Below are 21,366 nucleotides of genomic sequence, written 5' to 3'. Positions count from 1 at the left end.
CTAAGTGACAAAGTATTACATATTCCTACTGTGATAACCCATTAAGTCCTATTTAAAACATTCCACTGCTTTCCAAATCCAAAGTCCCAAAATTTACACTCTTCCAAGGAAAAGCATGGTCAGGCCTATCTCAGCAATACCCCAGTCCCTGGTACCAACTTCTGTTTAGTTAGGGCTTTACTCATGAGAACAGATACCATGACCAAGGCAAGTCTTATAAGCACAACATTTAATTGAGGCTTGGCTTACAGGTTTAGAGATTCAGTCCATTATCATCAAGGCTGGAACATAGCAGCATTCAGGCAGGCATGGTGCAGGAGGAGCTGAGAGTTCTACATCTTCATCTGTAGGTGGATAGGAGAAGACTGGCTTCTAGTTGTTCCTGTAAACTACTGTGACCAGGCATAGAGCAAAAAATCTCCCCTGATGACTGAGGAGTTGAGTTGTTTTACCAAGAAAACTTGGTAGAATTAAAAAGGAAAAGAACTTCTGATGCAGAAGGGTTCTCAGGATACTCTGTAACTATAACTCCCAAGGTAAATGTGTATGTGAATGGTTACAAAGTGAAGATAAAATTTATGGGCAAGCCTGGCAGTGGTGGTGCATGCCTTTAGTCCCAGCACTCAGAAGGCAGAGGCAGGTGGATTTCTGAGTTTGAGGCCAGCCTGGTCTAAAAAGTGAGTTCCAGGACAGCCAGGGCTATACAGAGAAACCCTGTCTCAGAAAAACAAAACAAAACAAAACAAAACAAAACAAAAAAATTATGGGCAAGAAGACCAACTTTCCTTCTCCTTGTGGTTAAAATGACAGATTTCTGGGAATACAAAAATGTTTCCAAATAATATTTCATATTTACTCCAATATACTTATTCTCTTCTACCGAAATACATGTTAAATACATGTATTGGTTTTAATTTGTTCACTATCCTGCACCAGCTTGTTTAATGTCTTCAAATCTTATATCTTAATCTTTTTAGTATCAGTCTATCCTAATGCTTTGGAGTTCAGCTACTATTCCCAACTTATTGAATATTGAAAAATGATTTTCCTGCATTGAGCTGGGAATGTCTTAGCTGCGCATGAGCAAGCATGCGCTTTGACACCCACAACTTATCTCTATAAAGATTTTCACATTTTTGCTAGTTGTAGAGTTTGACTTGAGGATGACTGTTTTGAAGGTGAATAAAAGATTAAAGAATTTTCTTGTTTTTTTTTTTTTTTTTTCCTTCAGGATGAAAATTCATGTGTCTACAATTTGAGTGCTATGTTAAAACTTTTGACAAATTCAAGACATTTCTTAGGATTCTGTAGAGTGGAATTTCCAGTTTACAAAAAGACAAAGTGGGTGTACAATTATATAGTTTCTTTGCAGTATGAATTTTCTGATGGAGTATATACTAAAGAGACCTAAGAGCCTTGTCACATTCTTCAGATTTCTACATTTTTGTCTCCATCATTATTTTTGGGTGTTGAACTAGAAAAATATTTATTGTTATCTTTTAAATATTTTTTGAAATTAGAATATAATTATATCATTTCCTCACTCTGTTTCTTTCCTCCCTTTCTCCCTATGAACTCTCATAAATATCTTCACCCGCTTGCTTTCTTTCAAATGCAATTTTTTCTTTCATAATTGATACTTTTATTTTATTTTATTTTATTTTCATTTTTTCTGACATTGAAGGATCAAAAGACGAAGTGGCTATGAACACTTAGCTGCCACAAGCCAGTTATCCCTGTGGTAACTTTTCTGACACCTTCTGCTTAACACCGAAAAGGTCAGAAGGATCCTGAAGCCCCCGCTTTCATGGTTTGTATTTGTATTGATTCAAAAATAAAGATCAAGGGAACTTTTGCCTTTCTGTTCTCCCTGAGCTCGCCTTAGGACACCTGCGTTACCGTTTGACAGGTGTACCGCCCCAGTCAAACTCCCCACCTGGCACTGTCCCCAGAGAGTCTCACCCGCCCTGGGCCAGAGCCCCTTGGGGCTCGCCCCCGCCCCCAACCCCACCTCACTGGGTCAGTGAAAAAAAATGGTTAGAGTAGTGGTATTTCACCAGGGGCCTAGGCCCTCATACCCGCCCCAACCCCTCTTGGGGGTGGGGCACCGGGGGTCTCCCACTTATTCTACACCTCTCATGTCTCTTCACCGTGCCAGACTAGAGTCAAGCTCAACAGGGTCTTCTTTCCCCCACTGATTCCTCCAAGCCTCTTTTCTTGGCTGTGGTTTTACTAGACAATAGGTATGGATAGTGGTAATCTCGTTCATCCATTCATGCGCGTCACTAATTAGATGACGAGGCATTTGGCTACCTTAAGAGAGTCATAGTTACTCCCGCCGTTTACCCGCGCTTCATTGAATTTCTTCACTTTGACATTAGGAGCACTAGGCAGAAATCATATCAGGTTAACACCGGTGGAGGGCCTTCACGATGCCTTGTTTTAATTAAACAGAGGGATTCCCCTGGTCCATAGTAGTTCTAAAAGGCAGTAGCCGAAGCGATGCGCCTTAGGGAAAACCTCAGCCGTCGGGGTGTGGGGGTAGGGGCGGGCCCGGAGGGAGAACGCCAACCCAGGGACGCCCCCCCTTCGCCGGTAGGACGGCCGGAGGGGGACAACACCCCCAGTGCCTCGGAGTGCGAGCATGGGGGAGGGGAGAGCGAGGCCAGGGCCCGCGCCAGCACCAGCCAGGCTCCCAAGGTGCGGCTGTGTTGCTCCTGCTCCAGCCCACAAGAGGTTGAACCCATCACCCAGGAGCCCACACCTACCTCCCGCCGCCTTGCGGACCCCCAAACCCCGTGCAAGGGCAGAGAGATGATGGCTTGGGGGACAACGGTGAGAGGAGAAGGCGGACCCGAGCGGAAAGGAGGGGGTCTCCCCAGGCGTGGAAGGGGACGGCCCCACTTTGAGCCCCAGCCTGACAGACCCAGCCCTTAGAGCCAATCCTCATCCAGAAGATACATATCCCGCTTGCTGACTTCCATTAGCTACCAACACGCCAGAGGAGTCTGTTCACTTTGGAGACCAGCTTCGGATGCGGGTATGGCCTGGCTCCAGATTTACACCCTCTCCCCAGATTTTCAAGGGCCACCTAGAGCTCACCAGAATCTTGACTCTTTCCAAGGCACAGGCCCCTCTCTCAGGGCAAACCCATTCCAGGGTGCCCTGCCCTTCACAAAGAAAAGAGCTGCTGATGTATTTATATGCAAATATTTTTACTAAAGAGTTTCCATACATTTACAATTAAAAAAAAAAAAACTTGTTGTTTTCAGAGTTTTATTTTGTTTTGGAGACAGGTCTTTCTATGTAGACATAGCAATGTGTGAATACCAGAAGAACCTTGAACACAGGGATGCATCTGCCTATGCTTCTTGAGTACTCAGATTAAAGATGTATGCAATCCTACTGGTTCTTAATACAAGTTTCTCATATTTACCATACATAATGGTTCTCTGAAATAAGCACAAGTAAGACCAATACTGATGCATGATGAAACAAATGAAGTAACCGACATCTTCTGAAGTACTCTAAGACAAGTGAACTAAGAAATCTTTCGGGTAACACCAGTATTGGAGGTCTTTTGTCTTTAACATCATGCATATAGAGAGGGGGTCACTCTTTGTTCAGAAGAAGCCTCATTTGGATCTCCATAGCCTCACAAGAATGGATTAAAAACGTTTTCATTCTTAACTGAACTACATACCATGTAGTGTAGGTATGTAGAATGTGGGACAAATAGATAATGAGGCAATAAAGAATTTGGGAAAGAACATTCCGACTGTCGATATTTAGAATGTCTATTTTTAATTTTTTTTCAGAAAAGTTGAAGAAAAGTCTAGGCCAACTCTAAAAATCATGGTATTTCATTAAGTGTTCTACAATGAATATCCTTGCTCAGAATATTCAAATTTCTTTTATGATTAAAGCCATTTTAAACAAAACATAATGAAGAATTTTAGATTTATTGTAAGTTATGTGTATGAATGTTTTGCTGACATGTATATATTTGAACTATATATGTGCCTACAAAACCTTGTGATCCATTAAGTGGCTATTGGAAACTGAACTGATATCTTCTATAAGAACAGCAAGTACTTTTAAACACTGACCCATCTTTCCCATCCCAAGGAATTTTTTCTTACCAACACATTATGTTCATTAAAAGTAATAGACAGAAAGACAATATTTTTTCTAGATATCACACGTTCTGGGTCATGGCAGTTTCTTATATTGCTGATTTCTAGCTCTACATTGTGTGACTTCTACACACACACCTGTGTGTCCCCCCATCTTTCTTTAAATGGACATTCTCAACATTACTTCTTTAACCCATTACTGAGATGATTTTTATGGAAAAAATGTTTGTGTGTTCTCCCATGGAAAACGTTGAAAGTTGTAATAGAAAGAAATATCTGCAATAAAGGAAATTAGATAATTTTCCTACATCATCAATTGACATTAGATTTATAATATGCAACATTAGTACAGTCTGAGGAAGGAACAGAAAACTTCATACACTTATTCTGGGAGAATGTACAGACACAGAAATCTAAATTTTAGCACCTTTCTTCTCTGAAATCTCTAAAACAATTAGAAAAGCCTGCCTTTACATAGTAGAACATGATACCAAGATCACATGTAAGGAATAAGGAATGGGAATTTATGAATCACTAACTGGAATAGTACAATTATGGAGAGGCTGGAACAGGAAGTCCAGATGCTGAAAAGCCACAACGCCTATGTGAGATGGATGGAAAAAGGGAGCTGGATCAGGGCAGGTGCAGAAGTCATCAGGAGGAATCTCATTCGGGAGAAGGAAACCCAAATAAGAGTCATGGGCTGAAAAGATAACACAGTAAAGAGAAATTGTTCCTCTTCCAGAAGACACAGGTTTGCTTCACAGCACTGATTATGGCTGACAACCCTCAGTAACTCCAGATCCAGGGCTTCAAATGACGTTTTGTGACCTCTGTGTTTAACACTCACTCACATATCTCATATACATATCTACATACAGGTAAAACCATGATATACATAAAATAGAAAAAAATAAATTTGAAAACATCTTTTTTGTTTGTTTTTAATTTTGTAATTATATTTATGTACAGAAAACTTAGTGTACATTTAACACTATTTAGTGGCGAGTTCTTTAGCTTTGCCTTTTTCAGCTTGGCAATGCGATTCATAGACTTAGGACCCAGGACATTGTCTCCCCAGTGGTGATGGATCTCATCATATCTGTCATTATAATTGGTCCTAATAGCTTCCACCAGCTTCGCCAGAGCACCCTTGTCTTCCGAGTTAACCTATGTGAAGGCAACAGTGGTGCATGTCTTCCTGTGGACTAGGCACCCCAGCCTGGCCTTTCCCTTGATAATGCAGTAGGGCACCCCCATTTTTCGACACAGAGCAGGCAGGAAAACTACCAGCTCAATGGGGTCTACCTCATGGGCAATCACCACCAGCTGAGCCTTCTTGTTCTCCACCAAGGTGGTGACTGTATTGACTCCTGCTAAGAGGACAGGTGGTCTCTTAGTTGGGATGTCGCCTTTGCCAGCAGCTTTCTACTCTGCACGGACCAGTAGCCTTTCTTCTCTTGCTTTGTCTCTGGCCTGACTTGTGGGCAAGCTTAAGCAGCTGAGTAGCTGTCTGCCTGTCCAGGGCCTGTTCACCCAGGCCCTGAAAACAACTTGTAATGTAGACAGTTCACTCGAAAAAGTCAACGGGGGGCTGGAGAGATGGCTCAGTGGTTAAGAGGACTGACTGCTCTTCCAATAACCACATGGTGGCTTACAACCATCTGTAATGGGATCTAATGTCCTCTTCTGGTGTGTCTGAAGACAGCTACAGTGTACTCATAGAAATAAAATAAATCTTTAAAAAAAGAAAAAGAAAAAGAAAAGGTCAATGGTTTGCATTGTCTCAAAGACCTATACAGAATTGTTGAAGTATGAAGTGGTAAAAATAAAATAAACCTTCAAAGAAATGGAAATCTTTAGAGTGAAAAGGAACCCTAGAGAAGGACACCTTCATTGGCCATTCTTTATATGGCAGTGAGCTAATGTCAAGAAGTAAAAAATATTGTATTTCTTTTCATTATCTATCGCTAAATGTTGGATGTTGAAACTCCTCAGCATTACTGTCTATTTTCTATGGTGTGTCACGTGTTTGGAAAGTTGTATAAAATACATTCATATGGAAAACATAGCCTTCTAGCAAATGGTCTATTTCATCATTGGTCAGTATTCTTCATTTTGTGTTTTGATCGTCTTGTGTTTAGATGCCTGTTATCTTCCTTTGCCTTGGCCACCTGTCTTCTTTATTGCTGTTTATACTCAATGATGTAACTTTTACACTTGATCTTAGCCAAAAGGCTGAGAAGCGATGATGATGTAACTTTTATTTTATTTTATTTTTTTACAGTATAATTTTTTAATTTATTTTTTATTATTATTTTCTTTATTTACATTTCAAATGGTATCCCGAAAGTTCCCTGTACCCCCCCCCCCCGCCCCTGCTCCCCTCCCCACCCACTCCCACATCTTGGCTCTGGCCTTTCCCTGTGCTGGGTCATATAAAGTTTACAAGACCAAGGGGCCTCTCCTCCCAATGATGTAACTTTTAAAACCTTCCTTTACACTCAGCCTTTTGCATCCTTACAATCTGAATAAAGAAGGTTAAATATTCAAAAGAAGTGGTTGCTTTTCTAGTAAATACATTCAAGATCAATGTAATATCTATTTCTTCTGGGTATGTCATATATTTAGAACATGCAATCTGTTAATTCTCAATTTTTCAAATTTTTACTTGGGGGCTTGGGAGATGGCAGACCAATAAAGAGCACTTGATGTTCTTGCAGAGGACTGGGATTCGGTTTATAGCATCCCCATGGTGGCTTACAACCACCCATGATTCTAGTTCTAGAGGGCTTAATGACCTCTTCTGACTTTGTATGATACTATGTGTACACTTTGTAAACATGGATATGTGCAGGCATACACAGTTGTACATATAAAAATAAACCTTAAGCCAGGCAGTCGTGGTGCTCACCTTTAGTCCTAAGAATTCCGAGGCAGGGGCAGTTAGATCTCTGAATTCAAGGCTGGCCTCATCTACAGAGTGAGTTCTAGAACAGCCAGGGATACACTGAAAAACCCTGTCTCTGAAAACCTAACTAATTAAATATATATATTTTAAAAAACTGTCATCTAAAGTATTTCTTGTCCATGATGCCCTTTTTCTGATAGTCAATATGTACCCATTAATTTCATGGCTCTTGTGTAGCACAGCCTGTCTCCATTCTGCCATGCCTGTATTTTTGCTGCTATTGAAGAGGGTCTGCTGCCTTTATGTCTAAATATTTTATTGTCTGACTTGTATAATCCATTTCCCTCTATTCCTCTCTTTCAATCATTTTACTAAACATAGCTGCATATGTTACCAATGTGTTAACTATACACATTAAATTCTGAGAACTGCCGACAGTTGTTCTCAAATAGAGAATGTTGGCCACTTGGTCATTCTGACAGCTCAAGTTTTTGATGCTTCTTAATGTTGGGTGTGCAGGAGTTAGTGTTTGGATCTCACAAACTTGTAGTCTAAAGTTCCTGGTGTGTTTTACTGCAATTTTAAGAAACTTTTTTTCTAGATGGTAATAAAGAATATTCTAGATGGTTCCATTATGGATAAAGAAATCATGAAACTACAATATCAAAGTAGAAGAAAGACTGTGTTGAAGTCTAAGTGTGTCTTTTAGAAAGAAGGATCATGTTTAAGGTTTAGGTGGTATGTGTGGGGGTCTCTGCAAACANTATGTCTGGTAGAGTAACAACCAAGTGAGACAAGAAAGAGTTCAATAACTCTGTAAGTATTACACAGTGCTGACAGGGTTTAGGTTGTGGGTGATACCTAATGAAAATGCTGCAGCTCTAAAGAAAAAAATCTATCCTGAATGCATGGGCTCCAATTCCCTTTTGCCCTACATGAGTACTTCTCATGCCCATACAAACATGTGCATACAGATATACATTATTTATCTAATGTATCTTTAGTGTTTGATTCAGGCCAAATGAGACATTGATTATTTATTCCCAAAAGCTTTGTGCCACCATTGCCCTAGCATATTTTGCAGTAAGGACAGATTATAGATCAAAGGCTTTATGGTTGCATTGGTGTTCACATTTCTTGATATGTAGTCTGCAAAGTGCCTTCCCAAATCAAGGATATTAGAACATATGGATGAAGATTCTATGTAGGCATCAGCTTGACCTCTCCATATTCAGTGTGTTGTGTGAGTCTTGTCTTCACCAACGAGGCCTTCCTTGCCATCAGTTTGTAGAGAGCACCCTATTTGGTGGCAACAGCCTGGATTATTTGGGTATTTCCATTGAACTCCTTTCGCCAACAAGTCAACTGGATATAACCCAGTCCTTGCACATAAATTTTCTTTCTGAACAAGAGATGTCCAAATGGGATTCAATCTCTCCCAGTATTTGAAGAATTCATCAAGACCATCGTCATATCTTTATAAAATAGCACTTTTCAAATTTTATTTTTTTCTTACAAGAAAGTACAGACAACAAGACTTCCAGGAGTGTTGCTCTGTAGTTTTCCTTCTTACCCATGGACAGAACCATACGTGTGGCAATGCAATATTACCCTCAAGATAGACTGATACAACTTTTAAATGTACATTCCTTCCCCGTGGGATGCTTTCAATGGTATTCAATAAAGACAACAAAACTCTTTGTTGGGACAGACATAGAGACAACCAAAAGATGCATACACAGAGACAGAAGAGAGACATGGGGATACGTTCATAAGATAACCTTCAGGCAGGCATATATTCAAACTCATGCCATAGACAGAGGTTGGAAGGTACAGGGAGCATGAAGTAGAGAATTCAAATGTGGACTCACGCTTAGTCAAATAACTCCTAGAGAAAAGGCTTTCATTTTCTTCCTTAACTCAATTTGGATGCTCTATGAATCACTAAAGAGTTGAATCCATTCACATATGCAGAATCTATTAGCTAGTGACATTTTTGTTTGCTTGTTTGTTTTGCATAAACATAAGCTGGGAAACAATAAAACTCACCACAGTGTAAAACAGTTAGCCCTGTCATTTGAAAGGTGCCCATGGGCTCCGAACCCTGAGTGTTCAGGACAGACCTTTAGCTCTAGGTTTGTGTTTCTAAACGCCCACCTTCTTGCATAGCTGGGATGCCTTTTAACCTGCTGTGATCATGACAGCAGAGATTGAACCTCAAAATACACCAGAGAAATATGGTCCTCATTATAATCATGAAAAATCTATTTCTTAGCTAAAGTCTATAAAGAGACTAGGGTAATTCTAGAGTATCTTTTCCCCATCCTATGCAGGCACATATAGGTGTACACAGAGAATTATAGAGAACAATCAGGCAAACATCTACAAACAAATTGTCCTTTTGCTAGTTTAAAAAAAAATGTATCTGGGAGGATGCTAAACATGCTATTTCTCTCTCTCTCTCTCTCTCTCTCTCTCTCTCTCTCTCTCTCTCTCACAAAAATTCCTTATGAACATTCAGTGATAATGCAGAAAGGTGAAGCTGTCAAAGACGCAGAAAATAAGCAACGTATATTTGCACAATCATAAACAAGTCAGTTATACCATGCCATCTATAGCTCTGGGAATATTAAGGAAGAGGAAGGAGAAAGAAGTAAGGAGAAAAGCTGAGATGGGCATGACATGTCATTATCCAGATTCCATCTAACTATTGTAGTCAGTAACTTAGAGCACCTGTACTTACCTGCACTGACCTCACTCAAGACCAACCCTAGCTACAACCAGTCTCCAAAGGAGAGAGGGTCACAGGGCCCCACTCTGACTGTGGCAATTGGTCGATTTAGGAGAGGGGGAATCATTGTGCTTAGTTGTGTCTCATCTGCTGAGACCAGGAGGTTCCAACACATAGTTCCAAACCCAGGGTCTCACAGATGATCCTGATTCATCATGATGGGTCACAAAACAAAATGAATAGAGATGAATATGGGAGAGAGAGAGAGAGAGAGAGAGAGAGAGAGAGAGGAGATTAGTTGGAAGTATGGTCCAGAATTGTAGAGAGTAGGGAATTACAGTGTGCACTACTTATTGAATTCAGTTTACATATTCTACATTGTCCCCACTTCCTTCAGGCATTTGCTATTATTTTACAAACGTTGACCTCCTTGAACATGACTCATGACTCTGGTTTTCAGTTCTGTATATTGGATATTTAAGCTCCATTTCTTAGGGGATACAGATATGACTAGTGTTTAGAGCCAACAGTGTTCAATCTTTGTTTTACTTTGTTTTGGGAAAAGGATCTGAGCGAGCACCAGAAAGTGTGTGTGTGTGTGTTTGTGTGTGTGTGTGTGTGTGTGTGTGTGTCTGTGTGTCTGTGTGTTTGTGTGCTGGTATTCCAAGGAGGGGAAGTTAGAATAACATATCTGATGGGATCAGAGCCCAGGTTGGAGGTCAGATAGCGGGTGTATCACCCTATTTGATCCAAGTCTGGTCAAGCCTAGCAGCAAGTATAGGGGAGGCTGTTCAGAGCAAAGCGCAAGTCCAGGTCAGCATGGCAGCTAGAGCTGTGTGGCAGGCTGCCCAAGACTGAGTGGGAGGAGCTGATCCTGATGGGTGGACACCCCTGCCTGAGCAGATGACTTTAGGGGGAACAAAACAAAATAAAACCAGCTGGGAAGTATTGGAAGCTAATTAAGTTAAAAAGGCGGGTTTAAAGGAATCGCATAACCGGAAGTGGGCTATGTTGGGCGGGTACAGGAGGAGCTTCTCTAAGAAAACCAGCATAAGTGACAGGAAATTCCACCTTTCCCTGAAGGACTCAAGGAGCTGCACAGTGTGGAAGTGGGCTTGGAAGAACCCGGCCTTGTATTGGGGTACCTGAAAACTTCCTTAAGCCTCAGATGCCTCTGGGGGCATTTTGGAAGCGTCAGCGGCTCAGCAGCGGGAACCTCCCAGGTCAGAGGGGCTGGGGGGCTGGGAAACGGGTGGGAGCGGAGGAGCAGGGGTGTGTTTTCCTCTGCGGCTCTTAAGGACCCCGCTCTCATAATTCTGTTGTGGCTATCTTAGCGTTGTCGGGAAGTTTGCGATCCTATGCACTGGGGGTTTTATCGTGATATTTTCATTTATCTTATGGTTGCCAGAATATTTTCCGAAAATCTCGCAGAGCATTTGTAGAATCTGCAGTTTGCACGCAGAGTTCTCTTTGCTCCAGCAGTTACAAAGCTCCCCGAATTCAAATTCACTAATGCATTCTTAACTCCCCTGTACCACCACTTCCTATTCAAAAGAGTGGCCATTGGTTCGGAGAATGGGCATCCTCGGAGAGTTTTGCAGATATTAGTCATATGAAGAACCAGTTCAGATTTGATTGAGTCAGAAAATATACGTGATTAAGCACCATAGTTACAGCTGTGAACTTTAAATGTTACTGGGCAAAGCTTTACTCCCCGTTTTGTTTTGGTTTTGGTTTTGGTTTTTTATCCATCTTAGATGTATGCACTCTGTGATGTAAATACTGCAGTCAGAAATGTGTCTTCATATGTTGAGTTACAACTGAAAACTGAGGACATGACTGCTCTAAGGTATGGTTGAGGAGAAGATTTATTGTAAGTTATGTTAATCCTGAGATTTGCCTGAGAAAAATCAATACCACCATTTGGGCAAGAATTATTAAATATTAAATATTGACCAAGCTATGGACTTTGGCCTCATGCTACAGGAGTTTATAAAGACAAACCTGCATACATCCCCGTGACAGTTTGTTATTTTTCCAAGAACTACAACTCCTAGCATTTTAGGAAGTTATTTGGTTCTTGGGCAGGTAGTGCTTACATGTTAATTTTGGGCTTCACAGTATGAGAGAGAAAACAGTTAGAGGCATCTGGAAGGGTCCAAACTTAACCTGGCCATGACTTGGGGGTGGGGAGGGGGAGTTAGGGAATAGGAGGATCCCAAGAGAGGAACCAAGTGCCAAGGAAACACTTATCCAAAGATGTCCACTATGATATGTTAATAGGAACCTCAGTTAGCCATTTTTCCTAAGTTTCTTTGATATCTAACAAGGCCAGACCAGTATGCATGCTGTGGAAGAACAATGTCAGGCCACCAAACTTTATATGACCCAGCACAGGGGAAGGCCAGGGCCAAGTAGTGGGAGTGGGTGGGTAGGGGAGCAGGGGCGGGGGTGGGGCATAGGGAACTTTCAGGATAGCATTTGAAATGTAAATAAAGAAAATAATAATAAATAAATTTAGAAAAATATTGTACAATGTTACTCCGGAGACAGAGTTCATATCCTGAACTTAGAAAATAAAGCTTTCATTTTTAAATTTCAAAAAAAGAAAAAGAAAAAGAAAGAAAGAAAACTCACTATAGATTAAATAAAATTAGAAAGCCCTTTTTGAATAATTACGATTGCTCACTTACATGAGAAATGTGTCTCCTAAGTTCAAGAAAAGCACATGTGGCCAAACTGTTCGTTACTTCATGGTTTTTTGATATTGAATTCTGTGACTGTGGGCTTCTTACCTAAACCCTGTAGTAAGGGCTTTTTTTCAGAGACCTCCTTTTGGAAAAGCATATCAGTTTGGATTCTGTGAGTCACAGCAGTTTTCTTGGCGTCTCTTCCTTGCTCTTCCTTGGGGTTCCTGGGTTAAGGATTCTGCATGTGTGTGAACTGTGTGTGAATGAGTCTCATACCTCATAGAATAGAGTAAAATCCTCAGAGAAAAGAGACATTTTTTCATGTTATTTTCTCTTTCCTTCATGTTTATCTTCTTGGGAGGTGTCAGCATCTTTCATTTTTGTGGCATGAAAAGTTCCAGGTGCTTTCTGAAGAATCTCTTCTCCATATGTAGGTCCCCCATCGCTCTGCCAGATCTGCTTACCAGTGAACCAACTAAGAACCCTGGATGGTGAAGAAAGAGGAGACTATAGTAAAGAATCCAGGTATGTTAGTGAACAAGGGGTTAGGTGGGGCTCAAGTGACAATAAAAAGAGACTATGACGTTGGTTTTCCCAGGTTCTATTTCACTAATCATTTAGGAAATTTTCACTGAGAATAATATTAGATGTTGTAAAATGGATTTCTCCCTATAGGTTGTATAGTAAACAGTTTTTCTCAGTATTTAATTAGTTATGGATCTCTGAATTAACTGTTGCCCATTGAAAACAAGTTTCCTTGACATAGACTGAAAGCAGCACCAAGCTATCTATGTGAACCAAGCCATTTGAACATGTAGCAAATGTCAGACGTGAATTTCCTTCTAGGGCCTGAGGTTTCTACTATAACTCATGTATTTTGCACACATACACCCCATCCCCCACATGGAACTGGCCTCAGATTGAACCAGAAACCCTTCTGTTACCCACAAATTATCTTGGCACTATGGCACCAGTGGACATGGCCTTGCATGGCAGATTGAGATTGGAGCACACAGGATCTATAGCTGGGTAAAGACATTGATACCTCTGTCCCCAGCCCCAGTCTGCAGAGCAGTTTTTGACACCATGAATGCAACCACCAGGCTGTCCAAGACATTTGTAGACAGTGTGAGTGGTCTAATTTGAGGTGTTTGTTTTGTTTTTTTTTCTCTCAAGAAGGTCCACTTTTTTCTGCCTATCCTATGTCCTCTTTAAGCATGTCTCTGACCTTGAATTGTGTACTGAGTATGCGCTGAGTTAGTTCTGACTAGAGCACAGTAATTCCACTTATCCTTTGTTTTGTACTCTTTGCATTAGCTGTGCTTCTGTTCCTGACATCTGTTTCATCTGTTCTCACATTCTTGAGGGCTTTTATATTCAGCAAATTTTGTATTATTACAGAGCTTTCATGTGTCTATTGACATAGTCATTTTTCTTTTCTCACTGACTCTACATCTTTAGAGTCTGACATTGATTAGTTCGTAGGTGTTAAAATAGTCTTGCATTCTTGGTGTGAACTTACCTTTGCTTCCATTTCTGTGTAATATAGAGACCGTGTCTGTGTAGATCCTGAGAACTGGTCTGGATTTTTCTTTGCATACAGTGGTTTGAGCTCCTCTGCTTTGGTCATTGAAGTAAAGCCAGCTTTGTATGATGACTTTCTAGTGTTCCTCCTCTTTGTGTTTTAGGTAATAATCTCCTTTAGGCAGGTCTCCCAAGGTTTGCTTTAGGAAAGGAGAATTCCGGTACAGTCCAGTCTTCAGATGCTGTTAGAGAAAACTCCCTGCTTCAGTATCAGCACCTGCTTGATGTGTGTTCTAGTTTTATAATATAGGAGGTTGATTTATTCACTTGTTTCTAGGAAATCATCATTTCTTCTTCAATTCTGATTCATTCGTGTATGACTTTCCATAGCCCTGTATAAGGTAACACTAACATCCCCACATATACTGTGCCATGTGGACTATATAAGTACAAATTTTCTAGAGACACTGCTTGATATAGTGCACAAGCCATCTATTTGGAAGCATTAATTAATGTCTCTTCTAATTACTTTGTTCTCTTCTTATCTTTTGGAGGTGGAAGGCTACCCCACTCCGTGTTTTTCCTTTCCCTGTAGCTATGTTTTAAATAGGTAGAGATTTTCACAAGAGGTTTTATTAGACAGACTTCCAGTTGTTTCTTTAAAATATTTAAGTGTGGGAGTATACAGCTGCATTTTTTTATGTGTACTGTATTCATTTATGAAGCCCATTGAGCTCTGATATAGTCATTAAATCCACGGCACAGGAGACACACAAAATCATAAGTTGCCTTGTATGTAGAGAGAATTAGATTATTTCTATTTAGAAACAGTGAGTACCCTTTTGCCCTATAGACATTACTCCAGCCCCTACATTTAAATTTCTGGTGTTCTTTCACAATGGAGCCAGAATTTAACACTGAGTTCTATTTTTTTGAAAAATGAAGGAAGAGTCATAAATGATATATACCTATGCAACCTAAAATCATGTTAGATGATTAAGCTCAAAAAGTGAAGAAAAAATTAGAGCTGAAATCAAAAGATTCAGATTTCCAATTGAGCAATAATATATTCATAATTAATGAAGAGTTAGTATAATTCTTACACAACTTAGTACATTTGTTTCAATCACAGAAACTCTTTCTCCTTCATCTGAATCCATTGTCATTTATTTAGATAGATATTTCTAACTATTTTGTAGTGAAATCTCATGGAATTACTGAAATTTTTATCTGTCTGTAGTAGCTGTGGCACCTTTTAGAAGACTTAGATAATATTAATGCTAACTTTTCTGTTTACTTCATGGTTGTTAGATATTGTTATAAAATAATAGCATAATGTATTTGATTCTATGTGTTGTTTGTCATGTTCTATGTATGCACTAATGTTACACTCCTTACTGTTTGAAGGAAAAAAACCAAGGTTAACAACTGTAGAATTTGGAAGCACAGTTTTAATCACTGTAATTTACCATCTGAGATGTGACACTAGTATCCTATTTGAGATAAACATAGAGTTCTTAGATGTACATTCCTGCATCTAGAACTCAAGTGTTTACCTTATAGTCCCTGAACCTTTGCTGATTATGAGACTATCATGTCATCCTGCTTTTATAGAGAAAAGAAGATGCAATATATAATATTTTAGATACAATATATCTATTTTAAATAAGATGCAATATATCTATTTTAAAAAATAAATTTTATTGAAATTATATTTTCCTTTCATTTATGTATGTTAGTATATTTACCTAAATATATGCATGTGTGCTAAATAGGCTTCATGCCTGTAGAGTTCAGAGTATAGGACTGGATCCCATGGAACTAGACTTAAAATCTGTTGTGTAGCTGGGAATGGAGGCACACATGCACTGAGGAGGCATAAGCCGTTGAATCTCTGTGAACTCCATGCTAGCTAGGTCCAAAAATACTCTGGCTTGTAATTCATCCATGCACTCTTCATTTCAGACTCTACCTCATTTTTTTTCTAGAAAAGGTACAGCATTTTATCTAGGCCTCAGGATCTCAACTGAGCATGTTAAAATAGTTAAGCAGGTGAGACCTAACTGCAGACAGTTGAACAGGATTTTAGGTGATCAATATTCTCACACAAAGATGTGCATGTAACTTAGAAAACAGGTTCACATGGATTGAATGAATAAATTTGAAAGATACATTTTTACCTCGGCATGAATATAAAGCCTTTGTAGGTGATGATGAAAATTGCTGTAACTAGACCTTATGACAATTATTTAAAAAAAAAAAAAACACCATGGTATTTGGCAAATAAAGAATCTGTTTCTAATCCAAGACAACAGGGCACACATGGAAAAGAAATGTACTATATCTACAAGGTAAAATGAAATGAAATGTAACTGAAAAATCAGATACTGTTTTCTAGTATGATGGCTAATGAAGTTCCATTTTAACCTAGGAACCCAGCAACCATTTGGCTATGACCCCAGTCCCTGCAAGATAAATTTCTAGTAATAACCCTGAGTAATAGTGTTTTGCACCAGATATGCATGTTCTGTACTAGCCTGGTGGCAGCTGAGGTTGGAAAAAAAAAAAAACAAACCTCAAGTTGTAGTCAAGTTTTCTGTTATCATTTTGGTTCTTGGATCTATGCTTGGCATTGTTTGTAGAAGAGTTACATTAATTTTAGCTTTGTATTTTTGACACCTTGATCTGAAATTTTAAGAATAATTCTTATGTTTGTTCCTGAGACAGAAACTTGGAAAAGAGCAATAGGAAGAATGAATGCTTCTTTGGTAAATGCTCCCCAGGTCAGTGTCCTATCCACCTTTCTTTGAAAATCGTTTTTATTATTGAACTCATTCAAGACTTTAATTCCCTACATCTGGTAATGTTATCTAAGTGTATTTTCAATGATTTATTTTCCTTTTTTCCTGATAGTCAAATTATGTCTTTAGATCTTTCACTTATATAGCAGAGCCTTTTCCCATTGTATTTAAACTAGATTTTATACTGTGAGGACATAAATTTCCATGGACTTCAGTCCTGGAATTCTGAAAATTGTCTATTCTAAGTGATGCTCAAAAAATATATTGATGGGCATTTCTACATAGGGTACACTTGTATCCTTGTATATTGTTGAGGAAAGAATGTCTCTTGTGCCACATAAAGTTCTTTTTAGGAATGGTCATGTTTCCAGAAATAGGTTTATGAATGATGCACAAATATATAGACATTATTGAACAATCTATGCAAGAGTTGAATGATAAGTATGACTATCTGTCTTTAATCTTAATAGTAAACATTTCAGCTCCCTAGAGGCACAGATGATTGGAGGAATATTTTGATTACTCTTCCATATCATTGATTTGTCTGTGAGGTGATGAAGGTTGCAGTATTATGGTGTCTTTCTTAGGCATTTTACATTTGTTACACAGTGATCATGGGTGGGTTGACACTAGAAATCTATTTATTTCAAGAGAGATTCTGCTCAATGCTCAATGGTAAGTTTTTAATAGATGATTATTTCCTCTAATTAACTTTATTTCATTTTTTAGGTTTGGTATAAGCACTACTGTCTCCAACTTTACATCATGTGGACTATATTAGTAAAAATTTTCTAGAGAGTATTGACTAGAGAGTATTGCTGTGCATAAGCTATCAATTTTCAACCATAAACATTCTTCTTAATTTATTCTCTTAATTTCTTTAAGAGGAAGAATACTCCCTTCACCTGTATTTTCCCCTTTTAGAGTCTACATATTATATAGGGGAAAATTCTAAGCAATATAATGAGGTTTCTATTTTTCTCTATAATAATATTTTATTTAAGTATAAGACTGTTCATCTGTATTTTTTATGTATACTGCATGAGGTATTATACCCCTAGGTCCCTGTATTCAGCACCAAACCGTTGGAGCTGAAGTCAAGCATTGTAGTGTCTTGCCATGTGTGTAGAAAGAATTGAATCAGGATTCTATGGAAAAATAGTAAGTGCCTTTGCCTCTAAGTCATTTCTCCTGGCTGTAGGTTTACATTCTGATGCACATTTGTCACAGAGACACTGTATAACTTTGTGTCTTCTAGTTTTTGAAAACCAAAGGAAGAATTATAGTTAATATTTATCTATATAACTTATAATCATATTAGACAAATGAGCTCAAATACTGAAGAAAAGAAAATAAAGTTGAATTAGAAGGTTCAAATTTCAATTCAGTCGATCTCATGAGCAAAAAATATATATTAAAAATTCATATAAGATTCTCAATTTAAAACTTGATTTGATCAAAAATAACTTATCTGTATCTATTGTCACATATACTATTTATTTGCAGATACATAGCTAATAATTCTGTAGTGAAAGATCATATGGAACTTATGAAATTGTTGATATCTATATTTTTTATGTCAGCATTTAGAAAAATGTGAATAATTTCAATGCTGCCTAATGCTGATTTTTCTATTTACTTTGTAGTTGTGGTATGTTCTCATAAAATAAAGTTGCAAAGTATTTGATTCTATGTGTTGACTGGAATATTGGATATGTGTCCTGATGTTACATTATCTACTTTTTAAAAAGAAAACTCTGACTTTTAATTCACCAAACATTCTACATTCCATATTCAGTCCTTTTGTTCTAGAAAGGTTGCATCATTGTACCTAGGCCTCAAGATGTCAACAGAGTATTTTCGAAAAGAGTCAGGTGAGATCCAGCTGCAAACAGTATTGTTTTAGTGTCCATATTTGACCAAAATTGACACTGGTAGAATTTGGAAACAATTTTGCTCATCATAACTTTACCATTTATGACATTAGTAACTGACATTATGGTGCTGTTTGATATCAGCATATATTTCATTAAGGTACATTCCTGCATCTAGACCTAAAATGTGTTTCTTATATTCCCTAAACATTTGCTGATTTTAAGACTATCATGCCTTAAAAGTTTTCAATGAGATAGAAAAATACAATAAAGACTATGAGTATTTTAGAAGCTATCTTTTATTACACGTAAGTTGTAATTTAATTTCACGTATTTCAGTATATTTGTCCAAATATATGCATGTATGTTATGATGGCTTCCAGCCTGTAGAGTTCAGAAAAAAGGACTGGATCACATGGAATTTGAACAATAATAAATCATTCCATATATTGTCTATACAAGATTAGCAATGTTTAGTTTCTGATAAACTCTACAGGATTTCTAGAAAACTTTTGTTCTTAAATGTTTGTCATGACTCATCAATATCACAAAATATCTTGTTCTTTATATCTTTTTTACCAAGAAAAACAATTTTGTCTAGCACCACATGGTAAATAGCTAAATTTTTATTATAGGGTTTGTTAGCCTTCAAGGATGTGGCTGTGGACTTCTCACAGGAGGAATGGGAATGTCTTGACTGTGCTCAGAGGGCATTGTACATGGATGTGATGTTGGAGAATTACAACAATCTACTCTTTGTGGGTAAGAATACTCTTCCTATAGAATTCCAGTTTCATCCTTTGAATTTACCTATTTTGTGATAATGTAAACTGTCTGAAATATCTAGAGACTCCCAGAATAAGGGAAATTCTACTTACCAAAATAACTTTTTCATGGTGTTTTCTTTACATTTCTCTCCATTCTCTAGAAGAGTAACCAGTAGTATGTTCTGTGTAATCTGTTATCTAGCTTTCAATCAAAACTTCAAAATTCAAAGAAAATTGAATGTTCAATGCATAGAAATATATATATTACTATATACGTAATAATGGAAATATTTTAAACTTACTATTGCATTAAAATTTTCATTTATTTAAAGTTTTTTATGTTTTAAGTGTTTTATTCGCTTTACATCCCGATCACAGACTTCTTCTCTCCACCTATTGCCTCCTAAACACAGTACCCTATCCTCTGAGAAGAAGGAGGTGCCCCCCACCCCTGGTTACCAACCCACCCTGACACATCAAATAACGACAGAACAGCAAATCCTCTCCCAGACAGTGCAGCACAGTTAGGGGAAACAGGATCCATATGGAGAAAACAAAGTCAGGGTCAGCCCCACTTCTAGTTGTTGGGGTACCCTAGCATGAAGACCAGGCTTTATATCCGCTGCATATTGAGAGAGCATTGTCCAGCCCACACATGCTCATTGGATGGTGGTTTTAATATCTGGGAGCTCCCAACGTTCCAGGAGAGTTGACTCCGTTGATATGTATATGGAGTCCCTCAGTCCTTCCCCCAACTCTCCACAATCCTTTCTCAGCTCCATCTAATGTTTGGCTATGGTTCTCTGCCTCAGTTTCCATCAGTTGCTAGGTGGAAGCCCCTCAGAGGACAGTCATGATAGGCTCTTGTCTGCAAGTATAACAGAGAGTTATTAATAGTGTTAGGGAATACTTCTTGCCTGTAGGATGGGTCTCACCTTGGGTCAGAATGGTTGACCATTCTTTCAGACTCTGCTTCATCTTTGTCCCTACACTTCTTGTAGACAGGACATATTTTGGGTCAAAGGTTTATGGTGTGTTAGTGTTTTAGGCTTCTTCTGTTCCAATATATATTTCTTCAATCTTCTTTAGTTGTCTTACTACTTTAACTAGAACTTCAATTACATATTGAATAGATAGGGAAAGAATGGACAGCCTTGTCTTGTCCCTGGAATTAATGGGATTGCTTTAAATTTCTCTCCATTTCATTTGATATTTGCTTTTGGTCTGCATTTATTGTGTTTTTTGTATCTACCTTATATCCCTTATCTCTCAAGTCTTTTAATGTGAGGGGAGATAGATTTTATCAAAGGCTCTTTCAGCATCTAATTATGATCATGTGATTTCTTTTCTTATGTTGATGGATTTACATATATTGAACCACCAGTGTATCTCTGAGGTGAACCCTACATGATCATGGTGGATGACGCTTTTAATGTGTTCTTGAATTTGCTTTGCAAGTATTTTATTGTGTATTTTTGCATCAGTGTTGATAAGGAAAATAAGTCTGAATTTCTCTTTCTTCTTTGAGTCTTTGTGTAGTTTAGGTATCAAGGTGACTTTGGCATCATAGACTCAGTTGGGAAATGTTGCTTCAGTTTCTTTTTTTGTAGAATAGTTTGAGGAGTATTGGAGATGTCTTTAAAAGTCTGGTAGACCGCCACTTAAGACAGCACCATTTGTTGAATATGCTGTCTTTTTTCCCACTGGATTTGTCTTTGTCAAAGATCAGGTGACTATAGGTATGTGGGCTTAATTCTGGGTCTTCAGTTCTGTTCCATCGATCTACCTGTCTTTCTCTGTATCAACCATGCAGTTTTTTTTTTTTTTTTTTTTTATTACTATTGCTCTATAGAAGAGCTTGAGATCAGGATGGTGATTTCCCCCAGAAGTTCTCTTATTGTTGAGAATAGTTTTTGCTATCCTGGGTTTTTT

At 38.4% G+C, this 21,366-nt stretch overlaps 1 protein-coding gene across 1 annotated transcript in view; it reads left to right on the top strand.

Moving 5' to 3' along the window:
• Positions 1-10,779: 10,779 nt before the first annotated feature.
• Positions 10,780-21,366, top strand: part of LOC110338083 (zinc finger protein 420-like) — a 20,182-nt gene continuing 9,595 nt past the window's right edge. Inside the window, exons 1-4 of the mRNA XM_021221290.2 lie at positions 10,780-11,001; positions 12,903-12,993; positions 16,720-16,775; positions 19,303-19,429. Coding sequence (XP_021076949.1) covers positions 12,957-12,993; positions 16,720-16,775; positions 19,303-19,429 — 220 coding nt within the window. The 5' untranslated portion in view covers positions 10,780-11,001; positions 12,903-12,956. The remainder of the gene's footprint in view (positions 11,002-12,902; positions 12,994-16,719; positions 16,776-19,302; positions 19,430-21,366) is intronic.

The sequence above is a fragment of the Mus pahari genome, chromosome 21 (genome assembly GCF_900095145.1).
Source record: "Mus pahari chromosome 21, PAHARI_EIJ_v1.1, whole genome shotgun sequence".
NCBI classification, from domain to species: Eukaryota; Metazoa; Chordata; class Mammalia; order Rodentia; family Muridae; genus Mus; species Mus pahari.
This window is presented reverse-complemented; position numbering and strand designations above follow the sequence as displayed.